At 52.1% G+C, this 18,845-nt stretch overlaps 1 protein-coding gene across 8 annotated transcripts in view; it reads right to left on the minus strand.

The window, feature by feature from the left end:
* Nucleotides 1-18,845, minus strand: part of CERS4 (ceramide synthase 4) — a 51,843-nt gene that overhangs the window by 18,366 nt on the left and 14,632 nt on the right. For 2 of the 8 annotated variants that reach the window (XM_030936896.1, XM_030936895.1), the window contains exon 1: nt 3,158-3,212. The exons of 4 other annotated variants lie outside the window; for them this stretch is intronic. Coding sequence is in view for 1 of the 4 variants with exons in the window: in XM_030936892.1 (XP_030792752.1) it covers nt 18,428-18,457 (30 nt within the window). In the remaining 3 variants the exon portion in view is untranslated. Of the gene's footprint in view, nt 1-3,157; nt 3,216-18,427; nt 18,491-18,845 lie in introns of those variants that run through there. 2 more of the 8 variants (XM_030936892.1, XM_030936899.1) reach the window with 2 other exon arrangements.

The following is an 18,845-nucleotide window of genomic DNA, read 5'->3' on the forward strand; positions in this document are numbered from 1 at the left end:
GTCCAGGTGAGATGAGGTAGAGATAAGGGGATAGATTCCAGAGACATTTTAGAGGTGGGGCCCCCCAAGAGCCAAATGCTTTCCAAAGTGGAGCCAGAGAAGAGAAGGGTTGGGAGAGGAAATTGTCAAGATATTGGTCAAAGGATATGAAATTTCAGTTAGCAGGAGTAGTAAGTCCAAGAGATCTACTGTACATCATGATGATTTTAGTTAATAACATAGTATATACTGGAAAATTGCTAAGAGACTATATTTTCTGCGGGGAGGGAATCTCACTCTGTCATCCAGTCTGGAACACAGTGGCACAATCACAGCTCATTGCAGCCTCAATCTCCTGGGCTCAAGCCATCTTCCTGCCTCAGCCTCCTGAGTAGCTGGGACTACAGGCTCCAGCCACCACACCCAGCCATTTCCTGCCTTTTCTGGCTTTAGAGGCTGCCTGCATCCTCCGGCTCCTGGTCCCTTTCTCCATCTTCAGGACCAGCAATGGCTCATTGGGTCTTTCTCCCATCTCGTCATTCTGACAATAGCTCTCCTGCCTCCGTCTTCTTCATTTTAGGACCCTTGTGATGACACTGGGTTCACCCAGATAATCTCCCCTCTCAAAGTCAGCTGATTACCAATCTTAATTCCATCTTCCCCCTCACCCCACTTGGCCACTGAAGCTGTCAGCCTTCCAATCTGAAGAACTGGATGAACCAGAATGGGTGAGCTGATTTCAGGACAGGAGTCAGGCTAAGTGTCAGACAACACAAATTGTGGGTACAGGGGTGGGCAGCTAAAATGTTCCTGTGGGCATGTGGAGGAGGCAGGAGCTACTCAGGTTTGGGGCACAGGCCTGTGGTGGGTGAGGCCTGGGTAGGACTTGTCAGTGAGTGGCTGCTGTTGAAATCCATGAAAATAGATGGAATCCTCTATCTATCAGCAAGGGGTCAATAAGACCCTGTTTTGGGGTGGAAAAAAAAAAAGGAAGAGAATGCACATGAAGGGGCAGGCTGAGTATCATGCCATGGGGCACCTGACATTTAAGCATCAGTGAAGTATTAGGAGCAACTGCTAGCATTGGATACTCTGGCTAGAGAGGGGCACTAGAAGTCAGTGGCCCAACAAGCAGTCAAGGGTGTAGGATAACAGCTAGTCTAGACCTACAATGAGGCCCAGGCATCCCAGAGTAGACACATGAACAGCTGGGTGGATGTGGGGACTTCAGCCCAGGTGGCTGATTTCTCAAGAAAAAGAAACCATCTTCACTAGCAGACAAGGTTGGCTTGATCCTATGTGCCCATGGGGGCTCAAGGACACATGGCCAGCTTGGCACTCCTGGTCCCAACTGTACTCAGCCTCACAGCCAGAGCCATGACCACTGCAGGGTATTTGCAATCCCCCCCCTTTTTTTTTGAGACAGGGTCTCACTTTATCACCCAGACTGGAGTGCAGTGGCCTGATCATAGCTCACTTCAGCCTCAAACTCCTGGTTTCAAGCCATCCTCCCACCTCAGCCTTCTGAGTCACTGGTGCAGCCTTCTCAGAGACCCTGCTAACTTTCTGACAGACCCCCCAGGTGCAGATGGAATGGGGCTAGGTGTCCCCAGAAGGTCCAGGCATCCAGACCCTCAGCTCCATGTTTTCTCCTCACCCAAGGGTCTTGGATGCATCCTTGCACACCTTGGTGCATTCAAGCCATGATAAGCATAGGGGATGAGGGAGAACCACAGGAGCAATGGCTTCTCACAATCTCAAGCCTCACCTCTGCTGATGTGCCCAGCTTCAATGCCCACCAGTTCACTAGCTGATACTCTGCTCCCACTAGACCATATAATTTCACACATCCTAGCCTTTACAAATACTGGCCTCTGCCTAGAATACTCATTTAGTATTTGGGTGCTGAAGACACAAAATGGTGGGGAAAACAAGCAACATCTCTGCCCTGAAGGGCTTAAACACTTTCTTTCTCTGTTTGGCAAACTCATATGCATCCTTCAAAATCCAGCTCAGTTGTCACTTCCTCCTGAAAGCATCCCCTGATTGCCTTGCTTTGGATCCTGTTAAAGCACCCTCCCCCAACCCTGTCTTATTCACTGTGATGTCAGGAGCTGGCCAGTGTTTTTGCAGGGATGATTGGAGAAGGAAGCATAACCAGTTCTAAACTCCACTGTCCTCTGCTGAATCATGCCCATCCCTTCCTCAGTGGAACAGAAAGGGGAACAGATGCATTTTCTAAACCAGGGAGCTCTCCAAGGAAGCTTCAGACCTGATATGCCCTAATTGCAGAGGTCTGGCCCCAGTGGTCCTACTCTCTCACTAACCTCACCAACCTGTCTCTGTCTGTTCCCTTCCCTCTTCTCCCTCTTAAAGCATAAATAAGAGATGCTGTGGTTTGAGAAAATAACAGGGTCTGGAGCCCAGCAGGCTGGTTGGAGTCCTGGCTGCAATGCTTCAAAGCCCCGGGAGCCTCAATTTCGTCACCTGTTGGTGGGACAGGTGCCCTCCCTGAAGGGTGGTTAAGCAGCTCAGAGACCTTGCACCTGGGGCATTGAGGCAGAGTCTGGCATATGGGAGGGTCTCAGGTATGGCTGTAACCAGGCACCTCAGGCCAGCAAGGTTCAACTTCTCCTTCTGAGGGAAGGGAAGAAATGAGGCTGAGGGATGTGTTCCTCAATTTCTAGCTTTTCTCTTTTGGATCCAGTTCTTCTGTTCATTCCCTGTCATCCTCTGTCTTCCTGGGCCTCAGTTGTCCCATCTGAAAAATGGGTACAGCTAGATTCCCTCTTTGTTCTATCAGGCTATTGTGAGGCTCAGGGCAGGCGGGCAGTTTATAAACACTCCATGCTGATATCACAATGGATCTGATTCCTGATTCCTGCCTTACCCGTTTACCAGCCATGGAACATGGCCTGTCTGTGCCTCAGTTTCATCTGTAAAATGGAACAAACAATTTAGTCCCTCTTCCACATGGAGTGGTTGTGAATGGCACCTGAGGTAGAATGAGCACCTAGTAAAATTTAGAGGACCAGGTGCAGTGGCTCACACCCAGCACTTTGAGAGGCTGAAGTGGGAGGATTGTCTAAGGTCAGGAGCTGGAGACCAGCCAGGGCAACATAGTGAGATCCCATCTTTACAAAAAAATTAAAAATTAGGTGGGCATAGTGGCACACACCTGTAATCCTGGCTACTCAGGAGGCTGAGGTGAGAGGACTGGTTGAGCCCACGAGTTTGAGGCTGCAGGGAGCTGTGATCACACCACTGCACTCTAGCTTGGGCGACGGAGCAGATCCTGTTTTGGAAAAAAACAAACCCAAAAAAACAACTTAGAAACCGTGATGGTTACCAGTAGACACAAGGCGGGGGCAGGATGGGGAGTGATCTGGAAGGAAGGGGTGCTGGCCTGTGGAGGCTTCTAGATGGTTCTTCCAAGCCCTGAGGACGGTTTCCAGCATCTGAGGTGTCTAAGGCTGCTGGAAGCTTTCCTTTCCTCTGCCACCTTCCCTTAAATCTGCAGCTGATGTGTTTGGGCTGGGCTGGACGACAGCAGCTTCGGGGTCATCTGCAGAGCCACTGCGTGGGTGGCAGGGCCAGTGTGACCGGCCCGAGTCTCTCTTCTCCCCTCACCCCACCCGCCCCCAAGCCTGGCTGCTGTTTGAAACCTCCCTGGCCCCACTCCCAGCTCGGCCCCTGCCACCTGGGAACAAAACTGATCCTCCTTCTTAGTGGCTCAAAATAGCCCTGGATTGGGAGAAAGAAAGAGAATGGGGCTTTGTACTGACACGGAAGGTGGGTTGGGGGGAATGAGCAGAGGATCCCGGTCCCCCTCCAGGGGTCTGAGTGAGGAGGACTGGTCCCCATGGCTTCCCCGAACCCCCAAGGACTCCGGCACTGCTCAGTAGATCAGAGCTATGTACATAGGTTTGTTTTGTTTTGCTTTCAATCTAGCTGGAAATACAGGACTTGTCCCGGGTTGTGAAAAAGGCAATTAATTCAGACCCCAGATGTCTGGGCCTCCCAGAGATGAAAACACACACACACACACACACACTTGCATATATTGACTCACTCACCCGCCCCTGCAGCCTGGCCTGCTGCCTGGGGTCACCTGATTCCTGCGGCCAGAGGCTCAGACGGGAGCACGTGATGTTCTGGAAGGAAGGGGGCTGTTTGCAGATAACCACAGCCTGCCTCTGCACCAGGTCCTGGCTGTCCCTTCCAGATGGCCCTGTCTCTTCCACTCTGAACCTCTATGAGCAGGGGCCTCACACAGGGTGCTAGTGACCAGAGATGTCACCGGTTGAGGTACCACTCCCCGCAAAGACTCCAAGGTGGACTCTAGTCCAAGGTTCTGCCTTACCTGAGCCCCTTATTTCTGGACACATTCTTGCCCTCTATATTCTGGCCCTGCTGCCTCCCCAGCTTAATCCACAGCAACTGCTGCTTGCTGGGTTTCCAACTCACCAAGTTCACTTGTACCATGTTTGCACCCCAGACAGTCACATACATGTCTGTGTCATCACTCATATCTCAGCTCAAATGTCACCTCCTCCAAGCAGTCTTCTCAGACTACCACCAGAGAGGCCACCATATTATTCTGTCTCCTGATCCTGTGTAGTTCCTTCAACCCTCTTGTCCCAGTTGATCTGTTTCATTGGGGTGCCTTCTTCACCCCAAGGCATAAGTTTCATGAAAGAATGTGGTTTGAGTCACAGCTGTATTCTCAGAGCTTCAGACAGGGCTGGACACATTAGATGCCAACTAAATGTTTGCTACATGGATGAATGAGTAGAATAGAAAGATGGACAGGTGGGAGGGTGCACGGACGTTAGCTCAGGTGGTCAAACTCTCTAGAAAAATAACCCACCCTTAACAGGCATGGTTGGATTGATCTCCATAAACATTCCCATAAAGGAAACTTGGGAACTGGGAAGCCCAAGGCTCAAAGCAAGAAGTGACTTGAGGCCGGGCGCGGTGGCTCAAGCCTGTAATCCCAGCACTTTGGGAGGCCGAGACGGGCGGATCACGAGGTCAGGAGATCAAGACCATCCTGGCTAACACAGTGAAACCCCGTCTCTACTAAAAAATACAAAAAACTAGCCGGGCGTGTTGGCGGGCGCCTGTAGTCCCAGCTACTCGGGAGGCTGAGGCAGGAGAATGGCGTAAACCCGGGAGGCGGAGCTGGCAGTGAGCTGGGATCGCGCCACTGCACTCCAGCCTGGGCGACATAGCGAGACTCCGACTCTGTCTCAAAAAAAAAAAAAAAAAAAAAAAAGAAGTGACTTGATACAGATCACAGGTCACTCAGTCAACAAGGGGCAGAGTCAAGGCTAGAAGCTCCCTTGGGTGAGGAGGGGGCTGCTTTGCCCCCACAGTGGGCTCAGGGTGCATAGGATCCTGTGGAGGCCTCCCCAGGCCTACCTCTGCTGATTAAAGTTTCCCCAAAAAGCAAGCTTCTCCTATTTGCCCTCTAAGCTCTCAGGGTACTAGGAGCTCAGCATGCAATTTTTCTTTTTTTTTTTTTTTGAGATGGAGTTTAGCTTTTGTTGCCCAGGCTGGAGTGCAATGGCGCGATCTCGGCTCACTGCAACCTCTGCCTCCCGGGTTCAAGCGATTATTTTGCCCCAGTCACCCGAATAACTAGGATTATAGGCGTTTGCCATCACACCCGGATAATTTTTGTATTTTTATTAGAGTTGGGGTTTCACCATGCTGGTCAGGCTGGTTTCGAGCTCCTGACCTCAGGTGATCCATCTACAGCGGCTTCCCAAAGTGCTGGGATCACAGGTTCACAGGTGTGAGCCACCATACCTGGCCACAGTTTTTCTTTCTTAAAGAGATAGGGTCTTGTTCTGTTGCCCAGACTGGAGTGCAGTGGCACCATTGCACCTCACTGCAGCCTTGAACTCTTGGACTTAAGTGATCCTCCCGCCTCAGCCTTCCAAGCAGCTGGGACTACAGGAGCATGCCACCACACCCAGCTCCTTTTCGTTAGTTTTTTGTAGACACAGGGTCTTGGTATGCTGCCCAGGCTGGTCTTGCACTCCTGGTCTTGAGCCATTCTCCCACTATGGCTTCCTAAGGTGCTAGGATTACAGACATAAGCCACCACACCCAGCCTCAGCATGCAATTTCTTAACGTCTATGCCCCTGGCAGCTCAGGAGCCTCGGTAAACTGGGCCATGTCCCCTGAGTATCCCCAGCCTCCTCCCCTATTCTACCTTCTTGGAACCATTCCCTGGCAACCATCTCTCCTATCATTCCCCTCAAAAGCTACAACCAATACTGGACCATGAGGATCCCCCAGCAGGTGCCCGCCCAACTCTGGCCTGGTGCCGGCTGCGGGAAAGAAGTAAAGAGGGGCCTCCACCTCCTCACCCTTCTGGAATCATCTCTCTCTTCTGCAGCTCTGTTCAAGCTCTGGTTATCTCAGCCCCATGCCATCCAGATGCTATGATTCCCAAGACCAGCCCAAGCCCCCAGGCCTCTGCATCAGTGCTCTTTTTCCAACACGTCTCCACCCTCTTCCCCGGGCCAGTTCACACTTGCCTTTCAAGTCCTGGATCAGATTTAAATCCCTATTTAAGAGGCCTCCCCTGCTCTTTCTATGCTAGGCAGAGCCCCCTCCCCAGCCAATCCCCTCCCTCCCCTAGGGCTTTCTTCTGAGCCAGCCCTGGCTCTCTGGAGGTTGGAGTACTCAAGGCGGCCTCTAAGTCTCTCCCCAATAAGTGACGGTCAGGCCAGGGTGAGACCTCCAGGGGCCCCCAGCATCCCAGAGTAAGTGGGGGAGGTCCATCAGGGAGGCCTCAAAGACTGAGGGAGGAGAGAGGATCGGATCTCTGGGGGTTGGAGGGAAAAAATGAGGGGTCCCCAGCCCCAAAGGTGGAGTAGTGGGGCAGCGGTAGTGGTGGGGGATTAGCAACTGATTGTTACTCAGAGACAGGATTAAGTATACGTGTGGGAGTGTGAGGGGAGCCCACTTGGGCTATTACTGGTAAAAAAAATAAAAATAAAAATAAAAACAGCATTATGGAGGTATAATCAACAGGCAAGAAGCTGTACGTGTTTAAAGTGTGAGATCCAACACTTTTTTTTTTTTTGGGATGGAGTCTCGCTCTGTCACCCAGGCTTGAGTGCAGTGGCGTGATCTAGGCTCACTGCAAGCTCTGCCTCTCGGGTTCACACCATTCTCCTGCCTCAGCCTCCCAAGTAACTGGGACTACAGGCGCCCACCACCACACCTGGCTAATTTTTTGTATATTTTTAATAGAGTCGGGGTTTCACCATGTTAGCCAGGATAGTCTCAATCTCCTGACCTCATGATCCACCCACCTCGGCCTCCCAAAGTGCTGGGATTACTGGCGTGAGCCACCACACCCGGCCTACTTTTTTCTTTTTTTTTGAGATGGAGTCTCTATTGCCCAGGCTGGAATGCAGTGGCATGATCTTGGCTCACTGCGACCTCACTTCCCGGGTTCAAGTGATCCTCTTCCCTCAGCCTCCTGAGTAGCTGGGATGACAGGCATCCACTACCATGCATGGCTAATTTTTTGTGTGTTTTTAGTGGACATGGGGTTTCACCACGTTGGCCAGGCTGGTCTTGAAATCCTGACCTCAGGTGATCTGCCCGCCTCCGCTTCCCAAAGTGCTGAGATTACAGGCATGAGCCACGGCACCCAGGAGATCCAACACATTTTGACATAGGTATACACCCATGAAATCAGCCTCTCAATCAAGATAATGAACAGGACGCTGGAGGCTGGGTGAGCTATACCTAGTCCAGCAGCCTTTACCAGGTCCAAGATAACAGGATCTTTACCTATAATCGTCTCTATGTTCCTGGGGCAGATAACTGTGAGAGAACTAACAGCAAGGTGCCTTGCAAGCGAAGAAATAAACAGATTTCTTTCTTTTTCCCTTTTCCTTTTTTTTTTTTTTTTTTTTTTTGAGACAGTCTCGCTCTGTTGCCCAGGCTGGAGCTCAGTGGCGTGATCTCAGCGCAGTGGCGTGATCTCGGCTCACTGCAACCTCCACCTCTCGGGTTCAAGCGATTCTACAGCCTCAGCCACCCTGAGTAGCTAGAATTACAGGTCCATGCCACCATGCCCAGCTAATTTTTGTATTTTTAGTAGAGATGGGGTTTTGCCATGTTGGCCAGGCTGGTCTCAAACTCCTGGCCTCAAGTGATCCACCGCCTTAGCTTCCCAAAGTGCTGGGATTATAGGCATAAGCCACTGCACCCAGCCCCGTTTTTTCTTTTTTTTAAAGACAGCATCTGGCTCTGTTGCTCAGGCTGGAGCGCAGTGGCGCGATCTCAGCTCACTGCAAGCTCCGCCTCCCGGGTTCACGCCATTCTCCTGCCTCAGCCTCCGAGTAGCTGGGACTACAGGCGCGCACCACCACGCCCGGCTAATTTTTTGTATTTTTAGTAGAGACGGGGTTCCACCGTGTTAGCCAGGATGGTCTTGATCTTCTGACCTCGTGATCCGCCCGTCTCGGCCTCCCAAAGTGCTGGGATTACAGGCGTGAGCCACCGCGCCCGGCTAATTTTTGTACTTTTTTGTAGAGGTGGGATTTCACCATGTTGCCCAGGCTGGGCTCAAGTGATCCTCTTGCCTTGGCCTCCCAAAGTGCTGGGATTACAGGCATGAATCACCACGCCCAGCCATAAGCAGAAATTTGACCCAAACACTTGGGAAAGTTGAAGAAATACCTAGCAGATACAGAGTTCCCTCTCCAAAGAAAACCTTATTAACGCATATGTCATGTTAGGAAACGTCTTTCTCTATCTGAACTAACAAAACTGTGGTACACCAAACAACAAGTTATGAAATAGGACACGTAAAACCTTTTCAACTAGAAGGTATTTAGTTTTGTTTTTGTTTTGGGATAGGGTCTTGCTCTGTTGCCCAGGCTGGACTACAGTTGCACCATCACAGCTCACTACAGCCTCAACCCCCCCGGGCTCAGGTGATCCTCCCATCTCAGTCTCCTGAGTATCTGGAACCACAGACACACGCCACCAGCCCGCCTATTTTAAAATTCTTTATAGAGATGGCGGGGAGGGTCTCACGATGTTGCCTGGGCTAGTCTCAAACTCCTAGGTTCAAGCAGTCCTCCCGCCTCGGCTTCCCAAAATGCTGGGATTATAGGCATGAGCCACCATAGCCAGCCTGAACTAGAAGATTTATTTTTTATTTTTTATTTTGACAGGGTTTCTCCATGATGGCCAGGCTGGTCTTGAACTCCTGACCTCAGGTGACCCACCTCCCTCGGCCTCCCAAAGTGCTGGGATTATAGGCATTAGCCACCATGCCTGGCCTGAACTAGAAGTTTTAAAACAGCAAATGGGGGAAAAAAGCAAAGACGGCCAGGTGCGGTGGCTCACACCTGTAATCCCAGCACATTGGGAGGCTGAGGCAGGTGCATCACCTGAGGTCAGGAGTTTGAGACTAGCCTGACCACATGGTGAAACCTCGTCTCTACTAGGCCAGGTGTGGTGGCTCACACCTATAATCCCAGCACTTTGGGAGGCCGAGGGGGCCAGATCACGAGGTCAGGAGATTGAGACCATCCCAGCAAACATGGTGAAACCCCGTCTCTACTAAAAATACAAAAATTAGCCAGGCGTGGTGCTGTGTGCCTGTAATCCCAGCTACTCAGGAGACTGAGGCAGGAGAATTGCTTCAGCCTGGGAGGCAGAAGTTGCAGTGAGCTAAGATAGCACTACTGCACTCCAGCCTGGGTGACAGAGCAAGACTCCGCCTAAATAAAATAAAATAAAATTAGCCGGGTGTGGTGGCTTTTGCCTGTAATCCCAAGCTGAAGTTGGAGGATTGCTTGAGGCCAGGAATTTGAGACCAGGCTGGACAACATAGACAGACCCCCATCTCTTAAAAAAAATAAAATAAAATAAAAATATTCAGGCTGGCTGCAGTGGCTCATGTCTGTAACCCCAGCACTTTGGGAGGTCAAGGCGGGAGGATCACATGAGCCCAGGAGTTTAAGACCAGCCTGGACAACAGTGAAACCTCACCTTCACTTCAAAAGAAAAAAAAAAAAAAAAAAAAAAATCAGCAAGGCCTGCTGGTGTCTGCCTGTAGTCCTAGCTACTCAGGAGGCTGAGGTGGAAGGATGACAAGCCTGGGAGATCTAGCCTGCAGGGAGCTGTGATCACACCACCACACTCTTTAACCTGGGCAACAGAGTGAGACCCTGTCTCAAAAAAAAAAAAGGTTTAAATAAAAAGGTTTTAATAAATATGTTGCCCTAACAACATTTGTATGCTCAATAGCCACATGTAGCCAGTGGCTACCACTTTGGACAGTACAGATATGGAACATTTCCATCATTGTAGAAAGTTCTAGGCCAGGTATGTTGGCTCACGCCTGTAATCCCAGCACTTTGGGAGGCCGAGGTGGGCGGATCACCTGAGGTCGGGAATTTGAGACCAGCCTGACCAACATGGAGAAACCATCTTTACTAAAAATGCAAAAAAATTAGCCGGGCGTGGTGGCACATGCCTGTGATCCCAGCTACTAGGGAGGCTGAGGCAGGAGAATCGCTTGAACCTGGGAGGCATAGGTTGTGGTGAGCCAAGATCGTGCCATTGCACTCCAGCCTGGGCAACAAGAGGGAAACTCCGTCTCAAAAAAAAAAAAAAAAAGAAAAGAAAATTCTACTGGAGGCCAGGTGTGGTGGCTCATGCCTATAATCCCAGCACTTTAGGAGGCTGAAGTGGGCAGATCATGAGGTCAGGAGATCGAAACCATCCTGGCTAACACGGTGAAACCCCGCCTCTACTAAAAATACAAAAAAAATAGCTGGGCGTGGTGGTGGCACCTGTAGTCCCAGCTACTTGGGAGGCTGAGGCAGGAGAATTACTTGAACCCAGAAGGCGGAGGTTGCAGTGAGCCAAGATTGCGCCACTGTACTCCAGCCTGGGCGACAGAGCAAGATTCTGTCTCAAAAAAAAAAAAAAAAGAAGAAAGAAATAAAATTCTACTGGACGGTATCACTCTAGAGAGAAAAAACAAGTAGCAGTTGGAAGGGAATCTATAAATGGAAGAAAGAAATGGCACTGGGCGAATTTCTCATTTTGAGATAAAAACTGGCTTAAAGATTAAGAGGATAGGGCTGGGTGTGGTGGCTCATGCCTATAATTCCACTGCTTCGGGAGGCTGAGGTGGGAGGATTACTTGAGGCTAGGAGTTTGAGACCAGCTTTGGCAACATAGTGAGACCCTGTCCCTACCAAAAAAAAAAAGAAAGAAAAAAAGAAAAGAAAAAGCTGGGTTAAGTGGTACATGCCTGTAGTCCCAGCTACTCAGGAGGCTGAGGTAGGAGGATCCTTTGAGCCCAGAAGCTATGATTGCACCACTGCACTCCAGCCTGGGGGAGCAAGAGAGACTGTCTCTTAAAAAAAAAAAAAAAGAAAGAAAGAAAAAAAGAAAGAGCCACAGCCCCATATTCTACATTAAAAGTCTGAGTACATCTCTTGCTGACCCTTAGCCCATGGATATTGGATGTACTCCAAATAGCCCTGCTGAGGCTAACAGAACCAGGCCAAGATTTCATCCACTACCCACCCCAGGAGAAACAGACTTTGGAGTCTGAGTCCAGCCAGGTTAACTGCCTGATAAAAAATAAATTTTAAAAAATCAATGCTCTTCAAAGGAACATAACAGAATCCAGAATCCAGAGACTCTGCAACATATCTTCCACAATGTCCAGCACTCAATCCAAAATTACTTGACATCTCACAACATAGGAAAACATGACCCATGCTCAGGAAAGAAGGAAGTTAAAGGAGACTGGCCCTGAGGTGACCCAGACGTTGGAATTAGCAGAAAGGTCTTTGAGGCAGCTATTATGTCTAATTCCAGCACTTTGAGAGGCCAAGATGGGTGGATCATGAGAGCTCAGGAGTTCAAGACCAGCTGAGCAACATGGTGAAACACTGTCACCACAAAAAATACAAAAATTAGCTGAGCATGGTGGCATAAGCCAGTAGTCCCAGCTACTTGGGGGCTGAGGCAGGATGATCACTTGAGCCCAAGAGGTTGAGGCTGCAGTGAGCTGTGATTGATTGCACTACTGCATTCCAGCCTGGGCAACAGAGTGAGACCCTGTCTCAAAAACAAACAAACAAAACAAAAAACAAATGGAAATTCTAAAACTTAAAAATATAGACTATCTGAAATTTTAAAATTCACTGTGTGGGCTTGATAGCAGATTGGAGATGACAAAAGAAAGTGTTAACAAATTTAAAGACAGATTGATAGCAAATATCCAAACTGAAGAACAGAGAAGAAAAAAGTTTAAGTAAAAATGGATAGTGGTAATGGTTGCACAACACTTTGAATGTACTTAATACTACTAAGTTGCATACTTAAACATGGTTAAAATGGTTAATTTTATATTACATATATTTTACCTCAATTTAGAAAGTGTATAGAGCCTTGGTATTTTCTGGATGATATTAAAAGGTCTAACTTATGGCTGGGCATGGTGGCTCCCACCTGTAATCCCAGCACTTTAGGAGGCTGAAGTGGGCAGATCACTTGAGGCTGGGAGTTTGAGACCAGTCTGGCCAATATGGTGAAACCCTGTCTCTAACAAAATACAAAAATTAGCCAGGCTTGGTGGCGTGTGCCATTGAGGGGGAGGAGGAGGAAGGGGAGGGGGAGGAGGGGGAGGAGGAGGGAGAGGAGGAGGGGGAAGGAGGGGGAAGAGGATGAGGGGGAGGGGGTAGGAGTAGGAGGGGAGGAGGGGGAGGGGAGGGAGGAGAGGAGGGGAAGAGGGGGAGGGGAGGAGGGGGAGGGGAGGAGGGAAGAGGGGGAGGAGGGGGAGGAAGAGGGGGGGAGGGGAGGAAGAGGGGGAGAAGGGGGAGGGGGAGGGAGAGGGGGGAGGAGGGGGGAGGGGGAGGAGAGGGAGGGGGAGGAGGAGGAGGGGGAGGAGGAGGAGGGGAGGAGGGGGAGGGGGGAGGAGGGGGAGGGGGCGGGGAGGAGGGGGAGGGAAAGGGGAGGAGAGGGGAGGGGAAAGGGGAGGAGAGGGAGGGAAAGGGGAGGAGAGGGGGGGAGGGAGGAGAGGGGGGAGGGGAGGAGAGGAGGAGGGGGAGGAGAGGAGGAGGGGGAGGAGAGGGGGAGGGGGGAGGAGAGGGGGGGAGAGGAGGGGAGAGGAGGGGGAGAGGAGGGGGAGAGGAGGGGGAGAGGAGGGGGAGAGGAGGAGGGGAGGAGAGGGGAGGAGAGGGGAGGAGAGGGAGGGAGGGGGGAGGAGGGGGGGAGGAGAGGGGGAGGGGGGAGGAGAGGGGGGAGGGGGAGGAGAGGGGGGAGGGGAGGAGAGGAGGGGAAGAGGGGGGGAGGGAGGGGGGAGGAGAGGGGAGGGGGGGGGGGAGGAGGAGGGGGGGGGGGGAGGGGGGGGGGGGGGGGGGGGAAGGAGGGGGGGGGGAGGGGGGAGGAGGGGGAAGGGGGAGGAGAAGGGGGGGGGGGGGAGGAGGGGGAGGAGGGGGGGGAGGGAGGGGGAGGAGGGGGGAGAGGGGGGAGGGGAGGAGGGGGAGGGGGAGAGGGGGAGGGGGAGGAGGGGAGGGGGAGGAGGGGAGGGGAGGGGAGGAGGGGGGAGGGAGGGGAGGAGAGGGAGGGAAAGGGGGGGAGGGGGGAGGGGGAGGGGAGGAGAGGGGGGAGGGGAGGAGAGGAGGAGGGGGAGGAGAGGAGGAGGGGGGGGAGGAGGGGGAGGAGAGGAGGAGGGGATGAGAGGGGGAGGGGGAGGAGAGGGGGGGAGAGGAGGGGAGAGGAGGGGGAGAGGAGGGGGAGAGGAGGGGAGAGGAGGGGGAGAGGAGGGGGAGAGGAGGGGGAGAGGAGGGAGGGGGAGGAGAGGGAGGGAAAGGGGAGGAGAGGGAGGGAAAGGGGAGGAGAGGGGGGAGGAGAGGGGGAGGGGGAGGAGAGGGGGAGGGGGGAGGAGAGGGGGAGGGAGGAGAGGAGGGGGAAGAGGGGGGAGGAGGGGGGAGGAGAGGGGAGGGGAGGAGAGGAGGGGAAGGAGGGGGGAGGAGGGGGTAGGAGGGGGGAGGAGGGGGAGGAGGGGGGAGGAGGGAGGGGGAGGGGGAGGAGAGGGAGGGAAAGGGGAGGAGAGGGAGGGAAAGGGGAGGAGAGGGGGGAGGAGAGGAGGAGGGGGAGGAGAAGAGGAGGGGAGGAGAGGGGGAGGGGGAGGAGGGGAGGGGGGGGAAAGGGAGAGGAGGGGGGAGGAAGGGGAAGAGGAAGAGGACGAGGAAGGGGAGGGGGAGGAGGACGAGGGGGAGGAGGGGGAGGAGGAGGGGAAAAAGGAGGGGGAGGACTAGTGGGAAGAGGGGGAGGACAAGGGGGAGGGGGGGAGGAGGAGGAGGACAAGGGGGAGGAGGAGGACAAGGGGGAGGAGGGGGAAGAGGGGGAGGAAAGAAGAAAATAAAGAAGAGGAAGGCTATAAGAGAACAGTCCACATTCACGTAAGTTGTTATACTAGGGAGCTGGTCGGGGTTGGGATGGGAGCCAGTGAACCTGTCTGTTTTACTGATCATAGCTCACTGCAGCCTCCACTTCCCGAGCTCAGGTGATCCTCCCAGCTCAGCTCCCCAAGTAGCTGGGATTACAGGTGTGCACCACCTCGCCCAGCTACTGTTTTAATTTTTTGTAGAGATGGTTTCACCACGTTGCCAGGCTGGTCTCAAACTCTTAGACTCAGGCGATCTGCCTGCCTCAGCCTCCCAAAGTACTGGGGTTACAGGCATGAGCCACCACAATCTCGCTCTGTTGTCCAAGCTGGAGTGCAGTGACGCAACCTTGGCTCATGGCAAGCTTCACCTCCTGGGTTCACGCTTTCTCCTGTCTCAGCCTCCCGAGTAGCTGGTACTACAGGAGTCGGCCACCATGACTGACTAATTTTTTGTATTTTTAGTAGAGATGTGATTTCACTGCGTTATCCAGGATGGTCTCGATCTCCTGACCACGTGATCCACCCGCCTTGGCCTCCCAAAGTGCTAGGATTACAGGCGTAAGCCACCGCGCCTGGCCTATAAGGAGTGGGTTTAAGGGTGACTTCTTAAAAAAAGTTTTTTTTTTTTGAGACGGAGTTTTGCTCTTGTTGCCCAGGCTAGAGTACAATGGCGGGATCTCAGCTCATTGCAACCTTTGCCTCCTGGGTTCAAGCAATTCTCCTGCCTCAGCCTGCTGAGTAGCTGGGATTACAGGCACCCACCACCATGCCCAGCGAATTTTTTGTATTTTTAGCAGAGATGGGGTTTCGCCATGCTGGCCAGGCTGGTCTCGAACTACTGGCCTCAGGTGATCCACCCGCCCAGGCTTCCCAAAGTGGTGGGATTACAGGTGTGATCCACTGTGACTGGCTGACTTATTAAAATGTTTTTTAAATTGTGGTAAAATACTCACAACGTTTACCATTAATTGTGTTTAATTACACGGTTCAGTGGCAATAAATATTTCACATGGTTGTGTAACCATAACCACCATCCATCTCCAGAATTCTTTCAGGTTGCAAAACTGAAACTGGCAGGGCACGGTGGCTCACACCTGTAATCCCAGCACTTTGGGAGGCCGAGGCGGACGGATCATGAGGTCAAGAGATCAAGACCATCCTGGCCAACATGGTGAAACCCTGTCTCTACTAAAAATACAAAAATTGGCTGGGCGTGGTGGCACGCACCTGTAATCCCAGCTACTCGGGAGGCTGAGGCAGGAGAATCGCTTGAACGCGGGAGGCAGAGGTTACAGTAAGCTGAGATCATGACACTACACTCCAGCCCAGTAACAGTGAGACTCCATCTCAAAACAACAACAACAAAACCCTGAAACTCCATGCCCAATAATCAATAATTCGGTGTTCCCTCTCCTCTGGCACCCACCATTCTACTTTCTCTCTCTATGAATCTGGTGACGCTAGGGGCCTCATATAAGTGGAATCACACAGTATTTGCCCTTTTGTGACTGGCTTATTTCACTTACCATAATGTCCTCAAGGTTCATCCATATGACAAGTTTCACCCTTCCCTTTCAAGGCTGAATCAGGCTGGGCGCAGTGACTCACACCTGTAATCCCAGCACTTTGGGAGGCTGAGGCGGGTGGATCATTTGAAGTCAGGAGGTCGAGACCAGCCTGGGCAACATGGTGAAACCCAATCTCCACTAAAAATGCAAAAATTAGCTGGGTGTGGTGGCTCACGCCTGTAAGTCCCAGATGCTTGGAAGGCTGAGGCATGAGAATTGCTTGAGCCAAGATCAAGGCGGAGGTTGCAGTGAGCTGAGATCGTGCCACTGCACTCCAGCCTGAATGACAGAGTGAGACTCTGTCTCAAGGAAAAAGAAAAAAAGGCTGAATCATATTCCAGTGTATGTATATATTGAGTGACTTTTTAAATAGAAAATTATAGTACAAGGAAATGAAAAGGTTTCCATTGAAGGTATGGTTGACACAGGAGACGGGCTCAGAGGGGCATTTTTTGGTAGGGAATGAGCCCCTTACCCCCACCTCACTGCTTAAGAAACCAATTCTCTCTCTTTTTTTTTTTTTTTCTGAGACAGAGTTTCGCTCTTGTTGCCCAGGTTGGAGTGCAATGGCGCAATCTTGGCTCACTGCAACCTCAGCCTCCCGGGTTTAAGTGATTCTCCTGCCTCAGCCTCCCGAGTAGCTGGGATTATAGGCTCCTGCCACCACACCCAGTTAATTTTGTATTTTTAGTAGAGACGGGGTTTCACCATGTTGGCCATGCTGGTCTCAAACTCTTGATCTCAGGCAATCCGCCCGCCTCGGCGTCCCAAAGTGCTAGGATTACAGGCGCGAGCCACTGCACCCGGTCTGGTTTTGAACTCTTTAGCTTAAACAATCTGCCCACCTCGGCCTTCCAAAGTGCTGGGATTACAGGCATGAGCCACCACACTGGGCCAAGAAACCAATTCTCCATCAAGATCAGCCCCTTTGGTGATGTCCCTGCCCACCTTCCATGGTGGAGATAATTGTGAAATCTGGGTTGATGGCATCCTTCCTTCCCTCAACCTGCTCTAACATCTGCCCCTCCTTCTCCCACCAGCTGTTGGCTGGGCCCCTGTGCTGCTCCCGGTGACAGCATGCATGGAGGCAGATTCACATAGGGCCAAGCAGGTGCAAAGCCAGACTGTTCTGTGGGAGAGCAGGCTTTTGCCCACACCCACACCTGGATTATCCTAAGGCACCAGTGGCCAATAGCGTTGGTACCATCCCAGGCATTATCCATCAGACACTTACCCAGGGACAAGCCCTTACCTCCCTGCATTGGAAATATCAGCCACACCCCGAGGAAGATACTGTTACCATTCTTTTTTTTTTTTTTTTAAGACAGAGTCTTGCTCTGTCACCCAGGCTGGAGTGGAGTGCAGTGGTGTGGTTTGGGCGCACTGCAACCTCCGCCTCCCGGGTTCAAGCGATTCTCCCGCCTTGACCTCCCAGGTAGCTGGGATTATAAGCATGTGCCACCACACCTGGCTAATTTTTGCATTTTTTCATAGCGACAGGGTTTCACCATGTTGGCCAAGCTGGTCTGGAACTTCTGAACTTAAATGATCCACCCACCTCGGCCTCCCAAAGTGCTGGGATTACGGGCGTGAGCACTGTGCCCGGTCACCATTCTCATTTCACAGATAAACAAACTGAGTCTTGGAGAGATGCTGGATCACCTACACAGGGTTACACAGCTGACAAATGGCCAGGCAATAATTTGACCCCAGTTCTGTGGCACCAGGCATTCCAGACGGACATGGGCCCAGAGACACTCAGCTCATCAGCAGCAGCCTCAGAATTATTTAAACACGGCTGGGTGCGGTGACTCATGCCTGTAATCCCAGCACTTTGGGAGGCTGAGGTGGGCAGATCACCTGAGGTCAGGAGTTCGAGACCAGCCTGGTCAACATGGTGAAACCCCGTCTTTACTAAAAATACAAGAATTAGCTGGGCATGGTGGTGGGCGCCTGTAATCCTAGCTACTTGAGAAGCTGAGGCAGGAGAATCGCTTGAACCCAGGAGGCGGAGGTTGCAGTGAGCTGAGATCGCTCCATTGCACTCCAGACTGGGGACAAGAGTGAGACTTGTCTCAAAAAAAAAAAAAAAAAAGGATTACTGGAAAACAGGACTTGCCTTCATGCTTCTATTCATTGTCCACTGCCACCTCTGTCCCCACCCTACTACTCCAGTCTTTGGCTTTTGGCCATCAGTCACAGCCTCCCATGGCCAATCCCAAGTGGTCAATTACTCTAAGCATGAAACTGGGACCCTTGTAGCATCTCCTCCCCTTGTCCATCCCTCCTTCGCAGAATTATGACCTCCTGCTTCCCCTCCTCTCGGCTGTTTTCTCTAATTTGTGCTGGTTTTTCTCCCCAAACTATACCAGTCCTGGATCCCCTCACACCATCCACTCTCCCCGGGAAATTCACCTGCCTGGAAGCTGCGGTCAGCACGTCCATGCTGTCAGTTTCCAGATTTCTGCTGCTCCCAGGTCGCCATCCCGCCAAAGTCAAACCTGCTTCCCCAACACCTCCCGTCTGCGTGCTGCCCAGACACGTCAGGGCTGAAGTCATCTCCCACAGAGCCTGCTTTCCTCCTCCCCTGGCTTCTTGGCCAAGATGTCACCCTCCACCCAGTCTTCAGGGACAAAATTCTGAGAGTCATCTCTGACTCCGTCTCACACCCTCTTGGCACTCAGCTCCTCACTAAGCCCTGGGATTGCATCTGTCTTTCCCATGATGGTCCCTCCTCTGACCAATTTCCACGGCCCCCATTTCTTGATTGAATCATGGTAGCCGCCTCCCCACTCAGCACCCAGGTCTTTCTTCTTGCCTGCAAATCAGACCC

The sequence above is a fragment of the Rhinopithecus roxellana genome, chromosome 8, assembly GCF_007565055.1.
Source record: "Rhinopithecus roxellana isolate Shanxi Qingling chromosome 8, ASM756505v1, whole genome shotgun sequence".
NCBI classification, from domain to species: domain Eukaryota; kingdom Metazoa; phylum Chordata; class Mammalia; order Primates; family Cercopithecidae; genus Rhinopithecus; species Rhinopithecus roxellana.